The following is a 25,817-nucleotide window of genomic DNA, read 5'->3' as shown; positions in this document are numbered from 1 at the left end:
AGCTGCACCCTTCAAAATCACGATTGATGGTCATGCAATCAGTTCGGCACAGCAAGTCACAAATCTAGGGGCCATCTGTGATCCCATATTGTCTTTAAAAGATCACAAAGACCTAATTTTTCCATCTTTGGAATATCTCCCGTATCCGAGCCCTTCTCTCTGTATCAGATGCAGAAAAGCTGACCCATGCCTTCATCTCATCTCGCATAGACTATTGTAATGTCTTACTCACTAGTGTGGTGAAGATGGTGCTAATCAATTGGCAACATGTCCAGAATGCGGCTGCTATGGTGGTAACCAGAACACCTTCTTCACATCATATTACACCCGTGATGGTCTCCCTGCACTGGCTTCCAGTTTCACAAAGAATACAGTTAAAATACTATTGTTAACTTACAAAAGCGGTGAACCATCTTGCCCCAGTCTGCATCATTGACATGCTGCACCCATACGTCCCCTCAAGGTACCTAAAATCTGGGGATGCAGAACGTCTCTGTATTCCCAGGTCGAGGCTTCGGTCTGTGGGTGACCGAGATTGTTCCCGTGTAGCTCCAAGGCTATGGAACGCTCTTCCACAAGACACCAGAGGGATCTCTGAACCTGTGGACAGGAAATAATAAAATAATAAGAATAAAACATAATAAAATACAATTCTCACGACGTTTCGGCCACAACACAAGCAGCCGTCCTCAGGTGAAGAACAGGTCTGTCGGAAAGACAGCGTCTTTCGTGAGAATTGTATTTTATTATGTTTTATTTTTATTATTTTATTATTCCCTTCTACGTGACTTAACCGAAAGAATCAAGAAGATGAATCCCTGCAGTCACGAAAGCTTTAAATCGAAATTTAAACATGTAATTATTATTATTTATAAATGGGGATAGAGAGGCTGAAATTGGGACTTGGGACAACGTTTTGGGAGCAGGGCAAATTGAAGGCGTTGAGAGAGGAAGACGGACGGGGACTGTGCGCAGCAGCACGCATGGCGAGGTGAATGCTGTGGGCGAGGTGAATGCTGTGGGCAATGTGAGGCAGTGGCGTTGTTGAGAGCGGTGAATGTCTTCGTTTGGACGTATTGGCGGTACACCGGTGATGCGCGGTATAGAGACACCGATATCACGTTTTTTGCGTAATACTTGTTTATTTTCCAGCAGTTCCCAACCCCGGTCAGAATATCTTGCGGGATGGTGGTGTTGGTGGGGGGTGGTGGTGGTGGTGGAACTGCGTCAAAATCAGTTGTCATGATGTCGACGGCGTCGGAAGACGGAATATTTATACGAACGGCTGAACGCGAAGCTTCACAGTCTGTTGCTGTATAGCAGCACTCGGCCTGATGACGATTGGCAACGCAAGAAAGCTGCTGCTGCTGCTGCACTCCTGGGCGTAGCCCACAAGATCGCGTGCCCCGGACGCAAATCAACAGTCAATATTTTACCTTTATTTAGCAAGTCTCAGTAGACCGAATAAACATTCAAATCGCCGTCGCACTTGGCGACAGGGTAAATTAAAGGCTGATAAAACAGATTTGCTGATTCACGTTTTGATGTGAGTCTGTTTCATGAGGACCGGTGTGTTATGCCACACCAGCGTACCGACAATACGTCTAATTATTCTCTCTGCAGAATTAGCCTTTGTTGAAGAGCATAGTTCTCTTTGTGTAGGCAAAACTCCTTCATTCTCTTTGTGCCGTATGCTTCGAGTACAAATTATTCAAATCAAAGTTTACAGTTGTGTATCGCTAAGGTCGGCTTCAAAGGAAGCTGTGAATTATGATCAAAGTGCGCTTCCATGAATGTTAGCGATGTAACTTATCGCGTTTCTGTATTTGTTCAAATCCTTGTAAATTGGCTGCAGATGTTATGTGAAACATTGAAAGATATGCATCAACATTAAGTTGTAAAAAAAACTAAATGCAAGGTTGGTATTTGAGTCACATTTTGCAGCCTGCTGATAAACAGCAGCTGATAAATTGTTACAATCCCAGCCTTTGGGCAGTTACACGCGGTTGAAATACATATTTGCATATTAATTTGTTCACCGTTCAAAAAAATATTGTTGGAAAAAATTAAACATGCCCTGCAATGCAATGTGGGCTGCAGTTTTCTAATTTTATGGAATTGAGAGTTATTAAATTAATTGAACCTGCTGAACGTTTCATTTCTTTAATGTAACTTTGTACAAAAAATAGATAGAATGCACCGCAAATGAATTAAATGAACACAGCAATGGTATGGCATATATAATGAGAAAAAAGCAAAGTGCATGCAGGATCTTTTTTTTTGATTATATATGAAAAAATCAGTATGCCTCAGGGGAGGGTAAAAAATACCATGTTCGGATGACGAGGGTTGTTCCAGCTGTGCCACACTTCAATCAATGACTGCTGCCCTTCACAGCACGATAATAGGAGGCAGACCGGAGGGAACGACTGGACGTCATGAAAGTCTTTGTTTTGTTTGCCCAGAGATGGACGCTGCTGCCGGGCCAAATGCAGCAAAGTGTTTCTTTTATATGAATATATATATATAAACCCATTGGCACGCTGTAAATATACGATGCGTCTGATTTAACGATGTTATTTGTGCGCAGTGTACGAGATCCCACCGTCTGAACACGTCGCGGTAATACTTCGCAAGCTGCGAGTTTTATTGGACGACGTTAAATTGCAAAGTCTTGCTGAGTCCGGCGAAGTAACGATGATGCGGGAGCTTTACATTCAGGACACCTTTCTTACGAATGTTGTGGTGGTTGAACTTCACTGCTGCACACGCGTTGCACGAAACGCGGGCAATTGATTTGCCTTGTTTGGAGTGTGGTGGCACGGTGGCGAGATGTTAACTACCTCGCTTGGTATACCGCAGGCCGTAGGTTCGATCCTGACCCTGATACCTGCTGTATATTTGGAGTACGCATGTCTCTCTCTCTCCCCGCGCTCGTGTGGATTTTTCTGTGGGTCCTCTGGTCCCCCCCCCCCCCCCCCCCCACATTTAGAATCCACATCACTCGTTTGGAGTATTTGCCGCTATGCATTCCCACATGATGTTGAGCCACTTTGTAGAGCTATCATTAGTGATAGCCAGGTTGCTTCTGAAAAAGAGCCGCATAGCTCAGTGGGGCCTTACCTGGTCAAATAAATAATAGTTGTAGGTGAGTGTTTTAAAAGCCATTGTGATTACTCATTTGTTTACCCACCCAAGCGTAGGATTTACACGTTTTGCGTCCGCTCGCCTCCCCGGACTGCCCCTTCCTCCTACCGTTCCCAGCCGAGTGCGGGACGTCGTTGCGAGGGGACGACGGAGTCCTGCTGTCACCCAACTACCCGCTGGTGTACGGCAACAACCACGAGTGCGTGTACGACATCGCGGTGACCCCGGGCCACGGCGTCCAGCTGGCGGCGGTGCACTTCCGACTCGGCCACGGAGATGCGCTCACGGTACCGCGCGCTAGACAACACCGGCCTCGAGTTACCACGGCACACGTTCATCACCAGTCCAGAGCAGCATCCGTTTGCCTGATGCGGTGGCGAAATGTTAACTACCTCGCCTGGTATGCAGGAGATCGTGAGTTCGATTCCGACCCCAACGCCTGCTGTATATTTGGAGTTTGCGTGTCTCTCTCCTCGTGGTCCTGTGGATTTTTCCCAGGATACTCTGGTTTTTCCCTCCACATTTAGAATCAACATCACGCATTTAGAGTAGTTGGCTGCTATAAATATTCACTCGATAAACCATACAATCGAGCTATCATTTGTGATAGCCTGGTCGCTTCTGAATAAGAGCTACATAGTTCGCTGGGCCTTACTTGGCATAAAATATAATTTATTTTAGTTCATCATTACAGGTGAATAGTGCAAAGTTACATCGTTGAAATGTATTTCTCCCACCACTGCTCGTACCTCCAGTTAGCACGGTTGGCTACGTACGGTGCAAAATAAGTTCAACATAAGTACTACTGGCAGAATGGCCTTCGCTAGCGGGAGCTCTAGAAGAGCCCCTGTGGAGGGTATTTTGTTGACCCATCCGTCCTCGGACATTTGTGATAAAGAACTTCATAGCTCATCGGATTCCTCCATGGTAAATTAAACTTCTGATTCTGAGTTAGCCTCCTCTTCTGCACTGGCCTTTAGACGGGGTGGGACTACCCACACTTTACTCCATCACGAGCGATCTGATAATTGAACAACATTCCAGATTTAACCTCTACATTCGTAACGACGTTCGCAGCCACAGATGATTCCGCCTAATTTTGTCAACCTTTGTTTTCATTCATCGTAACTTGGTCGTGATTGAACGCTAATGATATATACGTGAGATTAGCCTCTTCTAATGTAATCTGCACAGTCTCAATGGAATTATACGAAGGATTTATATTGATGTATGCACGTGAGCACAAGGTAATTTACATTGATCTGTTCCGTATATGCCAGTACGATATTAATCTGCAATGAGTTGGCAGTTAAATGTTACTCATGTCCGTGACTTTAAACGGTAGAGGGGAGAACGATTTGGATCTTTATCTCGGATTGGTTCAAAAACAAACTCGTTGACTGGTCCATACCAAAAACAACCTTGTGGATTGGTTTGTGAAAATTGCAATTTGTGTGATCTGGAGAATTAATGGACAGGCAAGATGAGGATTAGAATCAGAATCTTTATTTATCCTGGAGGAGAAATTGGATGAGCAATTAAGCTCTTTTTTTCGCAGATGTCCAGTAGGGGTGGGTCACAAAATAACAACAACAAACAATACAAAAACACGATAGGAGTGCAAAGTGTAGGAAAGGTAAACAAATCACTCAAAATAAAATATAAATATACTGAAACTAAACTATATTTTTATTTACCAGGTAAATGCCACTGAGCTCTTAGTTCTGTTTCAGAAGCGACCTGGCCACAAACGATAGCGCAACAAAGTGGCTTCTCATTTATAGCAGCCAAATACTCTAAATGCACATTTTCTAAATGTGGAGGGAAATACTCGAGAAAAATCCACGTGACTATGGGGAGAACATGCAATCTCCAAATATATGGGCGTCAGGGTCGGATTTATAGCAGCCAAAAAAATCGACCTGCTGGTTTATAAGATAGTGGTGGTGACAATGATGATAAGATAGCCACCAATTAAAATGATCATCTTGCGCACAACATCATGGCCACTGACATTGCGAAGAGTTGGTGGAGCTACTTTTGCACTCTTGCACGAGTGAGTGAGCAGCGTTGGTGCGCGGTGTGCTTGTGAACGGTGTCTCGACCACATGAGGAGTAGAACCGCTTCTCATCCCCGGCAGTGTTCCCTTCCTCTCAACTCTCATTTCACTTTGTGGAGTGAAAGGTTGTTTTGTTTAGTGTACAGTTTTATATGCTGAAATGGTAAACAAGTTGTTTCTTAGTTTAACACGGTAGGCTTTCACGACCAATATAATCCACAATAAAGGTTTTTTGGGTTAGGTCGCGTAAATATAAATGTATCGTTAAACCCGCCACCACCCGACACAGCAAATTAGTAAGGTTTGTCACGTACACAGAACGTGCCAATTCGTTACTAGTACAGCACACAAATGTTGTGGATTTACTCTCCAACACACAGGTGCGCTGAAATAGTAATTAATTGGGCATGTCCTGTTTACGTGACAAACCTTACTAATCGGCTGTGTCGGGTGGTGGCGGGTTTAACGACACATTTACAGTTATGCGATCTAACCCAAAAATATCTGTAGTATGGATAAGTTGTTTCTTGTTGATTTTTTTGTATGGGATTTACAAGCATCTGTAGGTTTGTAATTGTTTTTTTTTATTGTTCGCGAATTTCTACATCTGGGGCATGCCGTGCTGATATTTGTGATCGTTTTATTGTTGACGACTATTAAATAGAAAAATAAAAATTAAACACGTTGCCATTATTGGGGGCTTTTGCAATGCATTAATTAGAATTTGTAAACACGTCCACAGCTCGCCATGTAATACAATCCCGTCAATTGTTTTCAATATTAGGTCTGCTAACCAGCAATTTTCCATTATTGGGAAAGCTTGAAGATGCTGTAATTAATTACAAGCTGGCATTACAGCTTGTGCCAACAATCGTGAAACATTATCCACGCGTGCGTGCAATATCTGCAGTGCTCTGCTCTATAAATGACACCTATTAATCACTGTGCATTACCGTTGGCCAAACGAACTTTTGGCAATGGTTGTGCAAAACCTTAACGTACGTGGGAATGAGTACCGCGTGTGCACGTGTTTTTTAGCTCTGCTACAGTGAAGGGGTGCGGCTGTATTGTAGGAATGGGTATTTTAAAAAATTCATAAACGTAGGTGCGGGGCTGCTGTCCCTGAAGGCCGTGCGGGCGCGGCGAGGCTGTTGTGGTGTGGCCGCTCCGTGCGTTGTCGACGTGTTTGGACTTCCGAGTGAAGCGGAATTTGTTGCGATGAATGTCGATCCATCGCGTCCGAGATTCGCTAAGGAGAAATAAACTGCAATTCTCAAATTTGATGTTGAATGTAAATTTAGTTGTACCAAATGATTTGGCAATAAATACTACTTTGGTTATGTAGGTAATGTTCCTTTTCATTCCTATGTTAAATTATATAAATATCGCCATACTTAATCGAATTAATAATCTTGCATTAATAATAATGATGTCATCTTATTTAATTTTTGAGTGCCTGCTCTGACAAGAAATCGGAGAAAGCTCTTTTTCCATTGGTGGTGCCAAGACCCTTTGCATGAATTCCACATTTACAGCCGCTGTCATATATTGATTGCATATTGGTCGGTAGGGTGGCACAATGTGGTTATCACCCAGCAGGAGTAGCGCAGGTTCGACTCCTGACTGGGGCACTTTTCAATGCGGAGTTTGTATCGATGCCCAACCACCAATTGCATTTCTATTTCCACTCTCAAGGTGTACGACGGACAGGACGGCTCCTCGCGAGTCCTTGAAGCCTTCACCGGCACCGCCATGCAGGACTCCGTCATCAACAGCACCTCCAACCACCTGCACCTCGAGTTCAACTCGGACGGCGACGTGGTGGACGAAGGGTTCCGGCTTGTGTACACGAGTAAATAGCGCGCCTTCAATCCGGCGTCATCACGTGACGCGCCGCTGCACACCACCCGCTCGTCTGACGCTCACGCGGCACCATTTTTATAGTTTCCTGTGAAAATACAAAATACTGTCATAAATTCTTAACTGTGCTTAAATCATTTGGGAATTTGGTATTTATTGACAATGAGACACAGTGACCTACATTTGCAGTCAATTTCATGAAAGTTTTAACGATGCAAATGGCAAAACTGATTATTATTTTTATAGCTGTGATGATTGTGAGGCTATGCGCTTTTATCTACCCTCAAAGATCCATATTCCTCTTAAATATTCACACATTCAATGTAAAGTGGTTGCTGAATTATTCAAATGTGTTCGGAAAAAAAACATAATGAGCAATTATCAAAGCGTTCACATTTTGTAGTTCTGCTTAACTTCTCAGGGGCGCAGCGAGCCTCCGTGGCCGTCGGTTCTAGCCGATTGGGAATGGAAAGCCACGGTAATCAAACAGAATATCAGACCGCCGTAGCACGATGCAGCCGTGCGGTACCGTGCGGTGAGAATCGCTGCTGGCGAGCGATCGCACCAGCAGCAAGCGGTTGGAGAGTCCCAGCGCCTCTCGCGGTTTCTGCATCGTGCACGAGCAGGCACGTCACAAGCACCTGTAGGTAGGCAAGGCCCTCCCAACGTCCACGTTTACAACGCCGCCAAGCGCAAAGTTCTGCTGCCTGGATCGGGAGCGCTCGCTCGTCGGACTGCGTGTGTTGTGTATTTGGCCGCGATACATTTCCACGTGATAAGCCACTTTGTTGAGCTATCTTTTGTGGCCAAGTCGTTTCTGAAAAAGAACTGCATAGCTCAGTGGGCTTTACCTTGTAAAATAAAAAATTGTTTAGTTTAAGTTTTAGTTTAGCTTGCTTCATAGACAGCGAAATAACAAAACGTCTATTTATTTTGGCAGATGCAACGCACCTTGTACACATTCCCCAATCGCGCGTTCTCTGTTTTGCTTCCGTAGGCTTTGAGCTTCTCAGGTGCGAAGACCCGGGCGTCCCCGAATTCGGACACGCCGTTGCGGACGAGGGGCACTTCGCTGGCAGCAGCGTTACGTTTGGCTGCGACCCGGGCTACACGCCGCACGGACGCACCGTGGTGACGTGCCTCACCGGGGAGCGGAGAGTCTGGGACTTCCCCTTGCCTTCGTGCGTCGGTGAGTGGCGGCCTCGAGTGAAGTATAAACGGGGGGTGGGGGGGAGAGTAGAGATGTGCGGCTACTGGATACTCGGCTGCATTCCGTTACGCTGCGTCTCACCGCTTGTTCGCTAAAAACGCGCGAGCGAGTTCACGCTCATAATTGTACGGAACCCTCGTTTTTACAACTTATATGTCCATTCTTGCAGATAACGTTTCCTACTGGTAAACCTTGTGGTTGTCTCTCTCTGTGCGCCGTGTGACTCATCTGTATATTATCGTATTTCCATCTCTCACGTTATTTTTGACGCCATTCCCTGTAGCTATTTATTGCACAGCTGCACTGCAAATCTGCCGATTAGGATGCACGTACTCTGCAACTTTCTGTCTTGTATCCTCGGTGTAAACTGTTCCCTTCTTTGTAATGAGGCCTTATCCCTTCATTAATCGTTTGCTTCCCTTCACTCTGCTACCAGAATGCAGCTCGAGATTGACAACTCATTTGTTTAGAACTGCTTGTTGTTGTGTTTAGTTTGTGGTCCTTCCCCCGCACCTCCGATTAGCACTGGTGACTACGCACGGTGCGAAAGACGTTCAACGTGCATACAAGCTCGCCTCTTCCTGTGCCCACGCAATCTGCCCTGCTCAGCCCTGGCTTATATGGCCCTCGTGTTTCTTCTCGCTTGATTACTCCTCACCCAATGATTAGTCTATTGTCGTGGCCTGCCTCTTTATGACCTGTGTTTATGACGGTGATTAGATTCACGATAGGTCACCATCTATTCTTAACAGATTTCAATTTCCCAGAGCGCAACGGTGCGTTTTTCACGCGTTGCCGTCTCGCCGCGGTGTGGCGTGAAGCTTGACTAAATAACTGTACATTGCTTTGCTTTCATCGTCTTTGTGTTTTTAGTTTGTTGTCCCCCCCCCACCGCACCTCCAATTAGCACGGTCGGCTATGTACAGTGCGAAAGACGTTCAACATACATACGTACAGTAAACCCTTGTTAATTCGACACATATGGGGCTCTGGCCTTGCCGAATTATCCAATATTCCGAATTGTCTACAATGGTGCTCCCCAGTTCCTCCTGTCCCAATAAAAAAAAATGCTAAATGTATTTCCCAAACTTTTCACACACAGTACACACTGACACACCTGCATCAATTCTACCCAAAACTTTGGATTTAGACGACATTTCCGAGAGGGTTGGCTTGCACAGAGTGCACAAACAAGGTAAGGTCCAGAGCAACGGGTCTGCACGAACACTCACTACACTCACTACACTCACCACTCTCATCACGCGCACCGCCACCAGACTGAGTCGTTGTTCTGGTCATGTTGTGCGGTCTCGCTCCACGTGCATGCCCAAACTGGACCATTCGGTATGCCAATTCGGCTCATGGCGAATTACTAATACTGTATATGTGCCGAAAGCGCAGCCGTGCCGAATTATCCTCAATTATTAATGATCAAATACCAAAAAAAATAAGTTTTACTGTACAAAATTGTAAACTTGTGTTATTTACAATAATGAATGCAGTGTATTGCCACCGTTACGTCTATTGCAATGTGACAACACTCCTCATTTAGATTTTGAGATTCTGCATGGGGCCACGTGACAAGTGGCAGAGGCCAGTACAGCAAACCCCCAATTGTTGTGCCCTACTGTGCTTGCGCGGCTATGCATCCACCCCTCAAACAACTCCCACACTGACCAGCACGGTTAAGTAGCCAACGGACAAGCGGGTCGTGTGGTGGGGCATAGTGTGGGCACTGCCGCCTCCTTGCCAGGTGCCTCCTGGCCATCGTGGGGGGGGGCTCTCTGGAGCCCCCCTCTCGTGGATGCCTTTTCGTCTCGAACAGGACATTTTGCAGGGCTGCATTTTGACATTTTTTCATTTACGGACCAAGTGCTTCTTCAGTGACACTGTTGAAAATTATATCAGATCATCATGGGACCTCCCTTGCCAGTATGAAGATATTAGAATCGGTTTTACCCTTTCTGACAGTTGTGTTAAGATGTTAAAACACCGAACAAAAACCTTTTGCAAGGAATCGTGTCAGCATTAACCACATATACTCGTGGTGAAAATGCAAACAAAAAAACATGCTCTGACAGTGTGTGCATTGTCTTTGAAACTGATTGGTCCACACCAGAGGACGCCAAAACGTGACCAGTACAAAGACAATGCCACTAAGAGAGCTTTTATAGCTCGGGGTGAGCAGCTACAAAATGGGACCTTTTGGCGTCCTCTGGTTCTAACACTGTTTGAGACTAAGCTCTCAAGAAAGCTGTCTCTGGTGTGGACCAATCAGTCTCAAAGACAATGCTTATACTACCAGAAAATGTTTGTGTTCGTTTGCATGTTCACCACAAGTATATGTTGTTAATGCAGACACAATTCCTTGCAAAGGTTTCTGTTTGGTGCTTTAACATCTTAACACCTGTTTTATTGCCAGAAAGTGTTAAACATATTCTGATATCAGATCGTACAATGTTTTTTTTATCCCTCGTCGATTTCAATACGAAGATAAAACTCTTCTTGTTTTTTTAACTCTTTTTATTGTACCGGGTAAGGCCTACTGAGCTATGCTACAGCTCTTTTTCAGAAGCGACCTGGCCGTCACAAATGATAGCTCAATGAAGTGGCTTGTCACGTGGAGATTTTTTAAAGCAGCCAGATTACTCTAAATGCATGATTCTGAACGTGGAGGGAAAAACCGGAGGAGCCGGAGAAAGATCCACGCGACCACAAGGAGAGAGACACGCAAACTCCCAGCATGATAAACTAAACTATTTTTATTTTACCAGATACGTTGAACTTCTTTCGCACCATACATAGCCAGCCGCGCTAATCTGAGGTGCGGGGGAAGGACAAAAAACTAAACACAAAAATCAGTTCTAAAAAAATGAGCTCTCAATCTAGATTTAAGAGTGCACAGCGCCAGTGGAAAACTCCAAACATACAGGCGTCAGGCTCTGGATCGAACCCACGACCTGCTGGCGAAGTCGTTAACATCTCGTCACCGTGGCACCATCAGCAAAATGGTGACATGCGTTTTGCGGTGCGGTGGAACCGTCGGGTTGCTAACCGTGCCTCTCCCGTGGCGGTGCGTGGCGGTGTGCGCGAAGCGGAGTGCGGTGGAGCCATCGCGGGTGTGTCCGGGGGAACTATCCTGTCCCCCGGGTACCCCAACACGTACGAGCACAACCTGCACTGCGAGTGGACCATCGAGGTGAACCCGGGATTCACCATCAGGTGAGTGTGCGGCCCTGTTTCACATTACACACGGCGGTGGTAATGCTCGTGCCTCGCGGCAGCAAGCGCCTGGGTTCGAATCTCGACTCGAGCGCCCTGTCTGTGTGCCGTGTGTACGTTCCACCGTTCTGCATGTGTTTCCTCCCATAGTTAAAACATATATATAGAGACTGTATAATGGAACTGGTATTGGCTTAAACATCCCAATGCTGATAAATTACCTGCAGCGTACTCAATTGTGATTACACAACAGCAGCAACATCGCCCCCTCTTGCAAATACTCGGCAGCACCCTCCTCAAAAATAGGCTTTCATACCTCTTTTAAACCTTTCCCGTTCCGAGACGTCTGCGAGTTGCAGGATGAGCAGTCTCCCGTTCACCTCGAAATCGCGGACCGCGCGAGCGGCTCGGCGTTCATTTTATTTAGAGAGGCGTAGCGCCATTGTTTTTAAAGACGTCGTTACTCACTGCAGAGAACTGTAGCGACACGACCACACTCCGTGACAGCTGACGCCAAACTGTGCCACGCCCTCCCGCATGGCCTTGCGGAAGCCTCGGTACTGACAGCAGTCTGTTGACCTGTCTGTCTGTCTGTCTCACTGTGTCTGACTGCAGTCACTTGACCTGTCTGCCTCACTGTGTCCCCGCCCCGCAGTCTACACTTCCAGGTGTTCGACACGGAGGCGTCGCACGACGAGCTGCGCATCTGGGACGGCGGCGCGGAGAGCGGCATCCTGCTGCGTGAGCTCAGCGGCCCGGCGCTGCCCGACACCGTGCACAGCACGCTGCACCTCGTCACGCTGCACTTCGACACGGACTTCTTCATCAGCAGGCCCGGCTTCGCACTGCGCTTCACCTGTAAGACCCCCCCCCCCGCCCCCACCCTGCCCATCTCGAGTGTGCTGCCACTTCGCTCTGCACCGACGCATTGCACGTCGCTGTGGTGGGGCATTGTGGTTAAAGACGCTTAGGGTTTGCCGTGGTGGCAAAATGTTATCTCACTCACCTGGTGTGCGGAAGGTCGTTGGTTCGATCCCGACCCTGTCGGTGCCTGCTGTGTAGGGCGCCACGGTGGCGAGATATAAGATGTTAACTACCTCGCCTGGTCGTGGGTTCGATCTCGACCCTGATGCCTGTATATTGGGAATGTGCGTGTCTCTCTCTGCATGGTCGCGTGGATTTTGCTCCTGGTCCTCCGGTATTTCCCTCCACATTTAGAAACATGCGTTTAGAGTAATTTGGCTGCTGTAAACTAAAACGTCCAAATGATAAGTCGCTTTGTTGAGCTGTCATTTGCGATATCCAGGTCGCTTCTGAAAAAGAGCTCTTTAGCTCAGTGGGCCTTACCTGGTAAAATAAAAAAAAATCTAGATTTGAAGCTTTCGTGACTGCAAGGATTCATACCCTTGGGTTTTTTTCGGTAAAGTTACGTAGGTAAAAATAAAAAAAAATAGAAATAATAATAGAAGTTATTTCTATTACTATTTCTATTATTTCTATTATTATTTCTATTATTATTATTTATTTTTATTTTTACCTACGTGACTTTACCGAAAATAACCTAAGAGTATAAACAAATAGTGAAGTTTTAGTGTAATGCTTTAACATGCCTGCACAGGCTACAAGTTAACATTGTAATGTCAACACCTTCCCACAAGGTGTGAACCTGCCTCAGTCTCAGCACCGCACTCCCACAGATTTGCACATTTGCACATCTTTTGATTTCAAATTAAAATTTTGACTTTTTTTCAAGCGTTTAATGCGGCAAAAAATTGTTTTGATAAATATGGAAACCTTCAACATGCTGGGACATAAGGCACAGGGATTAGTTGCGAATATTATTTTTTTATTGTTGCCATATTGCGAAGTTAAATGACGGCGGTGTTGTGCTTCGCTTTGAATGTTGGTCATTAGGCTCTCTGCATGAAGGCTCCAAAGTTATCTCCACGCACGCTCTGCTTCTCCCCCTCGTGGGACACACTCTGACAAACCCCCTCCGTAAACTATGAATATTAAAACAAGTCATGATTTGTTTAACACGCAGTAGACTGTCGCGACCAATATTATCCACAATAGAGGTTTTTTTTGTGTTAGATCGCGTAAATAGAAATGTGTCGTTAAACCCGCCACCACCCGACACAGCCAATACTTACTATAATCACCTAGGAATGTCCTTAACGCTCGTGACGTCACTCCACATCGACCAGCCCCCCTCATTAATAATCATTATAAGGTGACGTCCTCCAAATAGACCCCCCCCCCCCGCCATTCATAATAATTAGCGGGTGACGTCACTCCACATGGGGGGCGAGGCGCCGCCTCCCCCCTCCTCGACGTCAACTTACACCCCTCACTACAAAGGCAGAACCCTCACGTCACGCGATCTCAGTCACGCTGTTGAGACATAGAAGTAAAAAGGGCGTCATGATAAACAAGGGATTATAACCTTAAAATTAAATAGGTCTGTGCCACCGCGCCCTTACAAACTGCACACGAATTGATGCAATGCATATCACGTCGCGGTCTGCTTTTCGCTTGTAAGTTTCAGATTTACTGCAATACACCCGTCCTTGGATGGGCAAAAGGCGAGTTAGTAAGGTTTGTCCCGTAAACCAAACATGCCAATTAGTCACTCGTACAGCACACCGGTTGTGTGTTGGAGAGTAAACCCACAACATTTATAATTCCAGTACCGTGACGTTTCGCCGGGTTACTCTCTGGTTGACTCTCCAACACACAACCGGTGTGTTGCTGTACGAATAACAAATTGACACGTTTTGTTTACGTGACAAACCTTACTACTAATTGTCTATGTCAGGTGGTGGTGGGTTTAACGACGAATTTTTTATATTTACTCGATATAACCCAGAAAAACCTGGTATGGAAGTCATGGTTTACATAAGGTAGCCTAATCACTCCACAACTCCGATTAGCACATACATACATACTCTGTTGGAATTGAAAATAATTTAAAGACTTTATATATATATATAAAACAATCTCCGCATGAACGTCCTCGTCAGGTTAGGGTGTATTTACTAGCTTTCACGGACATATATAATATCTTATTTCATGTCCATCCACTATGAGTGCTGTAGTCTCCGTGTGTCTATGCGCAAAATCACCAACAGTTCAGTTCCCTGAGGAGAAAAATGAACGGCCATGAGTCTCAGGTACTGGAAGAGCACTGTCCGAGAGGCAGAAGCAGTCGAGATTGAATGTTTTGGGAATACGTAGAAACACTCATTAATTGGCAGAAAACATCTTAGTTTATGTAGGACTGTAGAGCTTAGACAATTGTTTCCACTGGCTCATGGCCTGGTTGCCTTCCAGCTTGGTCTGTGGTTCTTCAGCAATTGTGAGATGCACTCCGCATGGTGGCGAGATGTTAACTCGCTCGCCGAGTATGCATAAGGTCGTGGGTTCCATCCTGACCCTGACGCCTATATATTTGGAATTTGCATGTTCTCCTCGTGGTCATGTGGATTTTTCTCCGGTCTTCCGGTTTTTCCCTCCACATTTATAAACATGCGTGAAGAGAATTTGCAGCTATAATTTTCCACGTGATACGCCACTTCGTTGAGCTACTATTTGTGCCGAGGTCGCTTCTTGAAAAGAGCTACGTAGCTCAGTGGGGCTTATTGGTAAAAGACAAATAGTCTAGTTTAGTTTAAAAAGTAAAAGTTATGTTGGGAATATGAAAATGCACAGCACGCCTGGCCTATTCCTTTTAACATAACGTCACCAAGTCTCTTGCGTCCACTCTGAAGCAGTGCGGAGTGTTTACTGTAAATGGCGGCAGGGTGGCGCGGTGGCATCGCACGTGGCTCACAGCAGGAGGAGCTTGGGTTCAATTCCCAACCGGGGGCGCATGTCCATGTGGAGTTTGTGTGTTCTCCCCTGTTCAGCATCCCTCTGAGTTCTGCAGTTTTCTCCCATAGCTAAAACAACAAAAATATTATAAAAATGTAAATTGTGATTGACCTAAATTATTCCAATGCTAAAAAAATTCATGAAAACCCATTCAATCGGGATTACACACAGCAGCAGCAGTAGCAAAAATCGCCCCCTTGTGAAAAAAAAACTGAGCAGGACCCTCCTGTAAAAGAGTCTTGGGATTCGGTGTGAAGCTCTCCTGGATAAACAAGTGCAATGATAAGAATAATAATGAAGCACAAGCTCATCGCTCCCTGGACATCTGTGACCTACTGGACAGCTTCACAGCTCATGGGATTCGTCCAGCCCAAGTCAAGATTCTCTGCCCTCCCCGCAGCTTCGGTGGCGTCCGAGTGCCGGGACCCGGGCGTGCCGACCAACGGGTCACGCAGCGGCGACGGACGCCGGCCGGGTGACAGCGTGCTGTTCCAGTGTGACCCAGGCTACGCCCTGCAGGGACCGCCCCGCATGACCTGCGTGCAGGCCGAGAGCCGCTTCTTCTGGCAGCCCTCGCTGCCCATCTGTGTCGGTGAGGGCGCATCGCCGCAACGCCGGGATTATAGCCTAGCCGCCGCAGAAGCTGAAACGATCTGGGCAAGTTTCTTAAATCCTCCACCGCCATCCTCTCCCCCCCTGCCGCCCATAGATGCGCCCCCCGCGTTTGCCCACCCAGCGTTTTAAATGAGTACCCCGCAAGTAGGTAGATGGGTGGGTTGCGGGTTAAACTTGTGGGGACTCCCGCATCTTCCAGGACATATCTGGCCAGCATAAAAGAATAGTCGGGAAAACGCCCTCTTAGAGAGTGAGGAGCCCCTTCCGCCAGCAGTAGCACGAGAAAACAATTACAAGTCTGTGCCTTTACCCATTAAACTCCCCCCTGTTCAACCAAAGTTCTTCTTTTTGTCAAATCTAAATGCCAACGATGTCATCTGGTTCGTTTACAATGTGCAAGGAACAGATGCTCACTCTGTAAAGTTTTCCTGTGACCTTACGGACGGACGAGGGCACAGAGGGAAATGGGAGACATTGTTTCAGTCGAAGGTGTTGACAAACATACTCAAGTGTCGTCATTGTGTGCCTGTTCCCTCAGCGCCGTGCGGTGGTAACTTGACTGGCCCTGCAGGATTCATTCTGTCACCAAATTACCCCCAGCCGTATCCTCCCAGCCACGAATGCCACTGGACAATCACGGTCAACGAGGACTTCGTTGTGGCCCTCTCGTTTTTAAGGTAAGCGAGCGGCCTGCTGTTGTCTTGTTGTCCCCCGTCCCACAGGTGCCCAGCGATTGTTTGAAAGCAAAGTTACGGCTGTCCTTATCCAATTCGAGTTGTGTGTATACGTGAGTCCTCAACGATCAATAAACGAGGTTCACGGGAACAGTAACCGTGGTAACAAGCGATAAAAGAGTGACAAGGAGCCGACTGACTACCGGTGAGAGAAGGGATTTGTGAGTGCTGGTTCATCGACCAGTTTAACACGTATTAGTCATAGGAGGAGGTTTTCTCGACCAATATTATCCATAATAGAGGTTGTTTTGGGTTAGATCGCATGAAACCCTCACTACAAAGGCAGAACCCTCACGTCACGCGATCTCCGTAACGCTACTGAGACATAGAAGTAAAAATGACGTCACAATGAACAAGGGATTATAACCTTTAAATAAAATAAGTCTGTGTCACCGCGGCCTTACAAATTACACACGAATTGATGCAATGAATATCACGTCGCGGTCTGCTTTTCGCTTGCAAGTTTCAGATTTACTGCAATACACCCGTCCTTGGATGGGCAAAAGGCGAGTTATTAAGGTTTGTAGGTTTACTCTCCAACTCACCGGTGTGCTGAACTAGTAACGAATTGGCACATTTTGTTTACGTGGCAAACCTTGACTAATTGCCTGTGTCGGGTGGTGGCGGGTTCATCAACACATTTATATTTAGACAATCTAACCCAAAAAAACCATATTACGGTTCATCACCCGTATGATGTTTAAACTCGGCATGTTTGAAAGTGGTGTGTGGCCTAAATGTCCCTTTCTAAAGCCAGCTCCTGAAGGCAGCGGTGGCAGCAGGACTCCCTGTCTTGTGGGAAGGTTCAACCCAACACTCCAAGAAGGAAAACAAGAAATCAAATCAGATTAAATTGCAATGGAGTGTGATTGACCTAATGAGACCGGCTATTAGAAAATTACGCGCATTGAAATGTTTATACAACTAAAAGGGCAAGTACTTACTGGTCAAATAGTTTTAGTGTTTAATGAGAGTAATTTTCTGATGATTTGACGGCAGATTTTATGCTGCAGAGAGATGTTAAATGCAACTACAGTCCGTCAATTTCCATCTCCAAATTAACACGATCATTATGTTCATAACGGCTTTGAGTAATCATTAATAATAGCAGTGTTCCTCCAATTTACTGAGACGTTAAAACACAGGCTTACTGTTCTGTAAGCAGCTTCGGAGATAGTCCGTAAATAATGCGATAGGTGTATATATAGAGTAGGTGTGTATAGAGTAGGTGTGTGTATAGAGTAGTGTATGTAGAGTAGTGTGTGTATAGATTAGTGTGTGTAGAGTAGTGTGTGTATATAGAGTAGTGTGTATAGAGTAGGTGTATATAGAGTAGTGTATGTAGAGTAGTGTGTGTATAGAGTAGTGTGTGTATATAGAGTAGTGTGTATAGAGTAGGTGTGTATATAGAGTAGTGTATGTACAGTAGTGTGTGTATAGAGTAGTGTGTGTATAGAGTAGTGTGTGTATAGAGTGGTAGGTGTGTATAGAGTGGTAGGTGTGTATAGAGTGGTGATACATAGAGTATGTGTACATATAGAGTATGTGTATATAGCGTGGGAGGCATGTGACTCAATGGATATTGGTGTAGTGTGATCTAAGCTGTCACAGACCCAGGCCGGAATACATTATTTACAAACAATAAAAAACAATTTCAAGAGTGAATTGGCTGCACTGCGATTGCACGAAGAAAGTAACGCGCAGCACAGACAAGAAGACCGGCTTCGGCCAAGTTATTCACGGCAACTCTGCAATATGTTTATCAAAAAATGTTTACTGGAGAAACAAAGGCATAAACATTCGCGTGAAAATACGAACCATCTGAGACTTTGCCGATGACATGGCCATTACAATGACCGATGAGAATCAACTGCAGTAAAGGACAGAAATTAATCAAGGAGGCTGCGACGTGAGGCTCAAGAGAAATTAGCAAATGAAGGTTGGGTACAACACGTGTCGCTAAAATAATCAAGATATCTGTTCACGGGGACACAACTGCAGAAGCACGTACATTAATTAGTTGTATTCATGCAGGACACCCACACAGAGTCGAAAGTCTGTCTTTCAGGAGCGCCCTGCTCTGTTGGGTTTTTTTATTTTAAGATGTTCTCAGCCAATGAACCCTTCCCTGTTCTGAGCCGTCTGCAAGTTGCAGGGTGGGTGTCCCTCGTGCACCGACGAATCTCGGCACGTGCGAGGTGTAGCGCCGATGTTTTTAAAGACATCGCTACTCACCGCAGAGAACCGTAGCGACACGACCGCACTCGATGATAGCTGGCGCCAAGCTGTACCACACACCCCTCCCGTATGACCTTTTACTTCGGATTCCGTTCCAATGACGTAAACATACGTTTGAGTTGTTTATTATTCACTTGGGAGGAAACCGGAGCACCCGGAGAAAACCCACACGCACGAGGGGGCAAAAACACTAACCCCGTACAGATGGAAACAGATGGGAATTAGTGGACTTGCTGTACTGCCTTCTCCCAGGGTATGGCATCGCCTCGACGCACGCGGGAAGGGAGTTACACAACAATTTTTTGTTTAAACAATTAAATATTATTTTATTTTACCAGGTAAGGCCCACTGAGCTATATCGCTCTTTTTGAAAAGCAACCTGGCCCCACATGATCGCTCAACAAAGTGGCTTATCACGTGGAAATGTATTGCAGCAAAATACTTTAAACACATTTTCTGTATGAGGTGGGGAAAACAAGAGGACCCGGAAGAAAAATCCACGTGACTACGGGGAGGGAGAAAGACACGCAAACTCCAAATATACAGGTGTCAGGGTCGGGATTGAACCCGCGAGCTCTTATATACCAGGAGAGGTGGTTAACATCTCGCAACCGTGGCGCCCAATCGTGCAGTAATCCACCATCCCTCGCCTCCACAGTGTTGGATTACAGGCCACGCCGCGTAGCCTCATCAACGCCCATCACCACTTGACAGCATCTCTTGCCAAACGCAGACGTCAATGGTTGGGGCGCACGCATTACAAATGGGCCTCAGAACCTCTTCCAAAGCTGTGCGTGCGTTGGGAGATCGGCCAGCAAATAATTAGTTGGCAATGATCAGTCGCGAAAGTCTTCGAGAGGAGAGGCGTGACGTGGGAGGAGGCGGAGAGACTGGAAACCGACCGGCATGCACGGGGCGTCCCTTCTACACGGAGCAATCGGCCAGTGACTGAAGGCGATAAAGTGGAGAGAAGCCATTTGATCTTGCGTAGGTGTTGTTCGCGATGCCTCAGAAGCATCACCATCTCCTTCTCTGTAAATATCTCGTAAAAATCTCTCTTTCTTGGATACCTAGATAAGGATGTATTTACTCTTTGGTTTTCTTGGTAAAGTCACTTAGGTAAAAAAGAGAAAATAAATTAAATTAATAAATAAAATTTATTTTTTTTCTCTTTTTTACCTAATTAAATTAATACATTCAATTAACTTCTCGGCGAAAGCCAGAAGCCGACTGATGTGGTGTACCCATTGTCCAACATTTCACAACACGTGCTAGGAGCTTTCAGGCCTTAAGATGCTGCCAGCACACGGAGTGAAAAACGTCAGATATCATACCGAGCGACACGCGTTACAACATGATGACATGTCGGAGAGTCGGGTTTTTGTTGCTTCATGCAAGCTCAGGGTCGGGAATCCATTTTTGTGATGTTTTTCCATTGTCAATATTGTTTTTGCTTGTTTAGGTCTCGGTTTGTGATGGTTTTCTCTGCCATCGGCCAAATGCACACCTCTTGGAAAGGACTAATAAATGTCAAACACCATTATGGCCGGGCCCTTTGTAGACTTATGAAAAGGTGGTCGACTCGGTGGAAATTGAAGCAGTCATTGAATGTATACTTTTAATTTTGGTGAAAATGTGTATTTACGTTGACATACGATGCCATCTGGTGTACGGTCCCCCCCCCCCCCCCCCCGGCAAGCATCGTACTTGTTGGTCCTGCTATCTCCCTCCATGTGCATGAGGCCGACAGCGCAAACATTTCACGGCTGTCACATGACGAGCTGTCACATGATGAGCGTGCTGCCCAGCAGCTGCTGCCCCAACTCCTGCTTCCCCCACGACACCGGCCCACACCCCCCCCCCACTCCGTCCCCGATATTTTGTGTGGCAATTAGTGACAATAAATAACGCTGCACGTATCCTCCCTATTTTCTGGTGGGCTAAAATATAATTGCTGCAAACCGTTGATGAATTAGGTTGTGAATGTAAAATGTTGCCCTTAATTTTGCCGTTTGAGAAAAGCCACGTGTTAAAAATACTTTGGTAGCATTTGAAACTGACTTCCAATGGCGGTTTGTGTGGAGCTGGAATTGGAATGGGGAGGGGTAATACAATGCGATATAGACAGTCGCTTTTGAGCAGGTGGAAAGCATCGCTAATCTATGTATTTTTGTTGAACTGCGTTCGCATCGTACATAGCCAGCCGTGCTTATGGGAAGTGCAGTGGAAAGACAAAAAAACTTAACACAAAAAGCAGTTCTAAAGAAATGTATTTTCAATCCGGGTGATTTAAAAGTGCATAGCTCCGGTGGCTGCCTAATATCAGAAGGAAAAGCGTTCCAGACGGCCGCAGAAGCACATCTGAAAGCGCGCGACGCGGTGACCGTCATTTGTTCGATGGCCAGCCAAAAGCCGCCGCTGCGACGATGACCCCAGTTCGTGTGCCGATGCTTGATGCTCCTTGACGAGATCAGCGACGTATCGCGGTTCACTTGTGGTGAGCGCTCTGTGTTGCGAGCGCGATCTTACAATGCGCGACATCGCGGCGATTGTCACGCTCCGGGGATTCTAAAGCGCCCTTTGTGCCCCCGGCAATGCGGACAGCCTGAACCTGGAGGCCAACTACGACTTCCTGCACGCGTACGACGGGGGCGACGTGCTGGCGCCGCTGCTGGGGAGCTTCCACGGCTTGCAGCTCCCGGGCCGCGTGGAGAGCGCCGGCAACGTCCTGCACCTCGCGTTCCACAGCGACAAGACCATCAACGCGGGTGGCTTCCACATCGAATACCGCGGTGCGTGCCACTCCCGCCGCAGCGACGTTTGCTCGCATGCCGTATTGGCGCTGCCGCCCTTTGCCCCGCACCACCGTGACCACGAGGGGCCTTTAATGGTAATTTTGATTGCCGCTTATTGTTCGTGAAGCATCGTTCGTACGCCAATTCGAAGCTGTTCTAGTGCCAGCCACCTTCAGAGTCTTTGCCACCATCGTGTGTGGTGCTGTGTCAAAACAATCCGTATTGACCTCGGGGAGGCCCAGGAGCGGTTGAGATATAACATCACCGATGTTAGCCCCGAGCAGGAGTCAAACTCTCGCCATCGGGTTCGTAGCGCAGTGCGCCAGTCGCCATGCCACCGCAATCCCGCGGACGTGCGTACACACACAAGTGTGCCGTGTCAGCCGAAGGCAGATTGTCATTATAGCTGACTGATTGACGAATACCACGTTTGAGTTCCCGTGAGATGAGGTTGCAGCTGAGAAATGTCCGTGTCTCTGGTGATCAGATGAGGCTTGGGCCGGCACTCATCTCATCTCTCCCCCCACGGAGCAGGGGGCTGCTCGCTGGACACACACAACAGCGGGCACCGCTTGGCAGAACATTTTTGCTGTGGACTTTGTGTTATATTGTGACTTATGGCATTTTCACTAATTGGGCCTTTAGCAGTGTCTGTGTGGTCTTTGAAATGCCAAACTGAAATTTGTGGAACTGAACTACGCCAAATTGCCCGACTACCCGAACACCTCACCATTCCACAGTTTAGTGAGAAACAATTGTACTTGTCAACTTTATAAATCTAATCGGAAATTAAACATATTTTGCCGTCTACCAAATAATCCTCAAGATGCTTCCAAGATGTGTTAGAAAGTGGGTAGTATGTGCTTGTTCCTGAGCGATTGTGCAATACTATTTTTAAAAAATTTATTTTAGCAGCTAAGGCCCGCTGAGCAATATCGCTCTTTTTCATAAACGACCTGGCTATCACGTGGAAAATCTAAAGCAGCCAAATACTCTAAACACGTGTTGATTTTAAATGTGGACGGAAAAACTGGAGGACCTGGAGAAAAATCTAAGCGACCACGGGGGGAGAGATTCGCAAACTCCAAATATACAGCAGTAGGCGTCAGCGTCGGGATCGAACCCACGACCTCCTGCATACCAGGCGAAGGAGATAACATCTCCTAGCCGCCGTGGCGCCCCTAAACACAAGCGATGCTATGAACAAGCTTTTTTTCCCAGGGCCGGTCTTACTCCGGAGGGTCACTCGTTCATTTTTTTTCCATCCGCATTCGCAGAGAAACCGCGGGAGTCGTGCTTCGACCCCGGGAGCATCGCGAACGGTTCGCGCCTCGGCTCCGACCTGCGCCTGGGCTCGAGCGTGACGTTCGCCTGTGGCACGGGCTACTCGCTGCACGGCTACTCCACCCTGCTGTGCATCATGGGGGACGACGGGAGGCCAGCGTGGAACCGGCCCCTCCCAGCCTGCCGCGGTGAGAGCCCCGGGCGCGCCCCCCGCTCCCTCTTCCTCTCCTCCTGACGGATCGCGTCGTCCTGGCACCCCCCCGAGACGGACAATAGGATACCAATGACAGATGGCAGCGGAAGCGTGGGAATTATTTGGTATTTTGGATACGTATGTATTTACGCATGTGGAACTTCTTTCGTGGGTATTCTCACCTCTTCAAAGATGTTCGTGTGTACAGTTGATCATCGATTATCCGGCTGCTGCTTCCAACATTATCTGGCGGTCCCGGGCCGATCCGGCAAAACCGATCCAAAGGCTGTAACCAGGTCCGGTGATCGGCACAGTGTGCATGACATGCAAAGCAGTTATGCTTGATTTCAATATTAAATATTTTTAAAAGAACATTATACACTACGTGCAACTTAAACAATGTCAACAATGCACTATACACACCACCCCATGATGCAGAGTCTTCGAGATTCGGGTGGAAAATATGTTACAGCAAATAAAGTAACTTTTTTAAAGTAGGATGTTTGTTTTTGTGTATTTTCATGTTCATTTATGGCAATTTCATATAGTAAACACATTTAAAACACAAAAAAGACATATAACAACACCTCAAAGTAGGATGTTATGCAATAATGTGCAAAAATAAGCTACGTTAAATTACGACGGTGTGGTGATTATCCGGAATTTTTTAAAATCCGGCGCCCCCTCCTTCCTCGTAGCAGCCGGATAATCGGTGATCCACTGTACGTACGTTGAACTCCTTTCACACCGTACGTAGCCAACCGCGCTAATCTGGCCAGCATGGAAGAGTAGGCCGAACACACGCCCCCGTAGAGAGGGGGCGGGGGGTGCCTTTCTCTCGAGCTCGCTTGCGCCGGCAGTGACACGTGCGAGCCAGCGAGCACGTGTTTGGGGGGCCGCGCCATGTTTAGTCACCTTTCTCTCTCCTTTCTCTCTCCGCCCCCAGCCCCGTGCGGAGGCCACAGCACGGGCCAGGAGGGCTCCATCCTCTCCCCCAACTACCCGGGCAACTACAGCGTGACGCAAAGCTGCATCTACTCCGTCACGGTCCCCAACGAGCACGGTGGGCAGCCCCCTCAATCGGAGCGGGTCGTCACATCGCAGCAGACGGCCTGGGGGTGGGGGGGCGCTTTATCTTGAAAAATCGCACACGCGTGCGTTTCACACGGCGATGTTTTATTTTTCATTGGTATCGCGGGAATTTATTTTGATGTGCCGAAAGGCGTCGCGGGTGGCAAGTCGAAGCAGAACTTCAACCGCTCGCACCTCTTACCGCCACAAATCGCGTCCTTCACTCGTTACGAAAATCCCGATCGTGCGTCACGATAAGCCACCCGAACGAATGGAATTTTCTACCCATATGGATGCCTACCTAAAACCTGACTCCCACCACCATCCATCCCAAAATAATTCCGTCATCAAAACTCCACCATAGAGCTCATTGTATTTCCAACCGTCATCACCTAGCGAGTGAACTGGAGCACGTACACCAAGCCCTCAAGATGAATGGTTATTCAGACTAAACAATCCGTAGAGCTATCACCCCAATCGTTGGGAAAAAAACCATCTGAGGACCCACTAAAAACCATCACCTTGCCATACATAGCAGGGGTCACCAAAAAGATTTCCAAAATCATGAGCAAACACAAGATCCAGGTACAGTTCAACACAGTACATAAAATTCGTGATTTTATCCCATCTTTGAAGGATGTGATCCCTGACATGCAATACCCCGGCGTCTACAAACTAAGCTGTGACTGCGGCAGCAGTTACATTAGGGAAACTAGGCGACATGTCTCGGACCGTGTTCATGTAACATAAGGCAGATCTGAAACACGGTAGAACCAATACCTCGGCCGTGGCTGATCATTGTTTTAATGTGGTGGACTCACACGAAATGTATTTCTTTAAGATGAAGTTACTTTGCAAACCCACTGGCTATCAACAAACATTCGTTCATGAGGCCATCCAGATATATAAACACAGACACAAGATGGGTACAAACTGAGCAATCATTGGAAGGACGTTATCAACCAGTTTAAGTCATAAGTGGCTGTGATGTTCCTATCCTACCTACCTATGTTAGCAGTTATTTTCGACTCTCTGAGTTACATTCATGAACACAGCCAACCTTCAGGTGTGTTAGTAAATGGCGGCTTGCCACTACGTCACCCGGGCCCTCGCCAAGCTTACATTTACAAGCAAATCTCTCTCTCCTCCTTGCTCCTCAAATTTTCTCTCTCCTCCTTGCTCCTCAAATCTCTCGCTCCTACTCGCTCCTACATTGGCATTAGCTGCCCCGCCCAATGGCAGAGCCAGGATTTTCAGGTCGGGGGGGCAACCCCTCCAGCAATGAAAAATGATATGAGTTGTTAGTAAGTAAGGACTTGTCCCTTGCTTTTTATTCGACGCGTGTGTGGCGATGGCGCAGCCATCGATCGAGGGTTGAATTCGAACCGCGTGTGATCGGCATCACGCTCGCTGAAGGTGAATTCCTTCAGGGAAGTCGTGTCCTGTATACGCAACTGCGCACAATTCTGTGAGTCACTTATAACCGCTTTGCCGTTACTTATTGCCAATTATGGA

General features: G+C 46.9%; 1 protein-coding gene and 1 long non-coding RNA gene across 6 annotated transcripts in view; one reads left to right on the top strand and one right to left on the bottom strand.

Annotated features, from left to right (window-relative positions):
- LOC133353013 (CUB and sushi domain-containing protein 3-like) overlaps nt 1-25,817 on the top strand; it is a 639,938-nt gene that overhangs the window by 504,680 nt on the left and 109,441 nt on the right. For all 3 annotated transcript variants that reach the window (XM_061569078.1, XM_061569077.1, XM_061569076.1), the window contains 10 exons: nt 3,265-3,434; nt 6,903-7,059; nt 8,065-8,256; nt 11,373-11,499; nt 12,155-12,357; nt 15,773-15,964; nt 16,526-16,664; nt 21,564-21,751; nt 23,032-23,226; nt 24,178-24,294. In XM_061569078.1, the coding sequence (XP_061425062.1) occupies nt 3,265-3,434; nt 6,903-7,059; nt 8,065-8,256; nt 11,373-11,499; nt 12,155-12,357; nt 15,773-15,964; nt 16,526-16,664; nt 21,564-21,751; nt 23,032-23,226; nt 24,178-24,294 (1,680 nt within the window). The remainder of the gene's footprint in view (nt 1-3,264; nt 3,435-6,902; nt 7,060-8,064; nt 8,257-11,372; nt 11,500-12,154; nt 12,358-15,772; nt 15,965-16,525; nt 16,665-21,563; nt 21,752-23,031; nt 23,227-24,177; nt 24,295-25,817) is intronic.
- The window catches only part of LOC133353015 (uncharacterized), a 49,210-nt gene continuing 45,296 nt past the window's right edge, over nt 21,904-25,817 (bottom strand). For all 3 annotated transcript variants that reach the window (XR_009756318.1, XR_009756317.1, XR_009756319.1), the window contains 3 exons: nt 24,147-24,343; nt 23,414-23,517; nt 21,904-23,287 (listed from right to left, as the gene is read on the bottom strand). This is a non-coding gene — a long non-coding RNA (uncharacterized LOC133353015). The remainder of the gene's footprint in view (nt 23,288-23,413; nt 23,518-24,146; nt 24,344-25,817) is intronic.

This window comes from Lethenteron reissneri, chromosome 42 (assembly GCF_015708825.2).
Source record: "Lethenteron reissneri isolate LAM-NWPU_2019-01 chromosome 42, ASM1570882v1, whole genome shotgun sequence".
NCBI classification, from domain to species: Eukaryota; Metazoa; Chordata; class Hyperoartia; order Petromyzontiformes; family Petromyzontidae; genus Lethenteron; species Lethenteron reissneri.
Note: the sequence above shows the minus strand (reverse complement) of the source record. Positions and strands in the feature narration are given on the sequence as shown.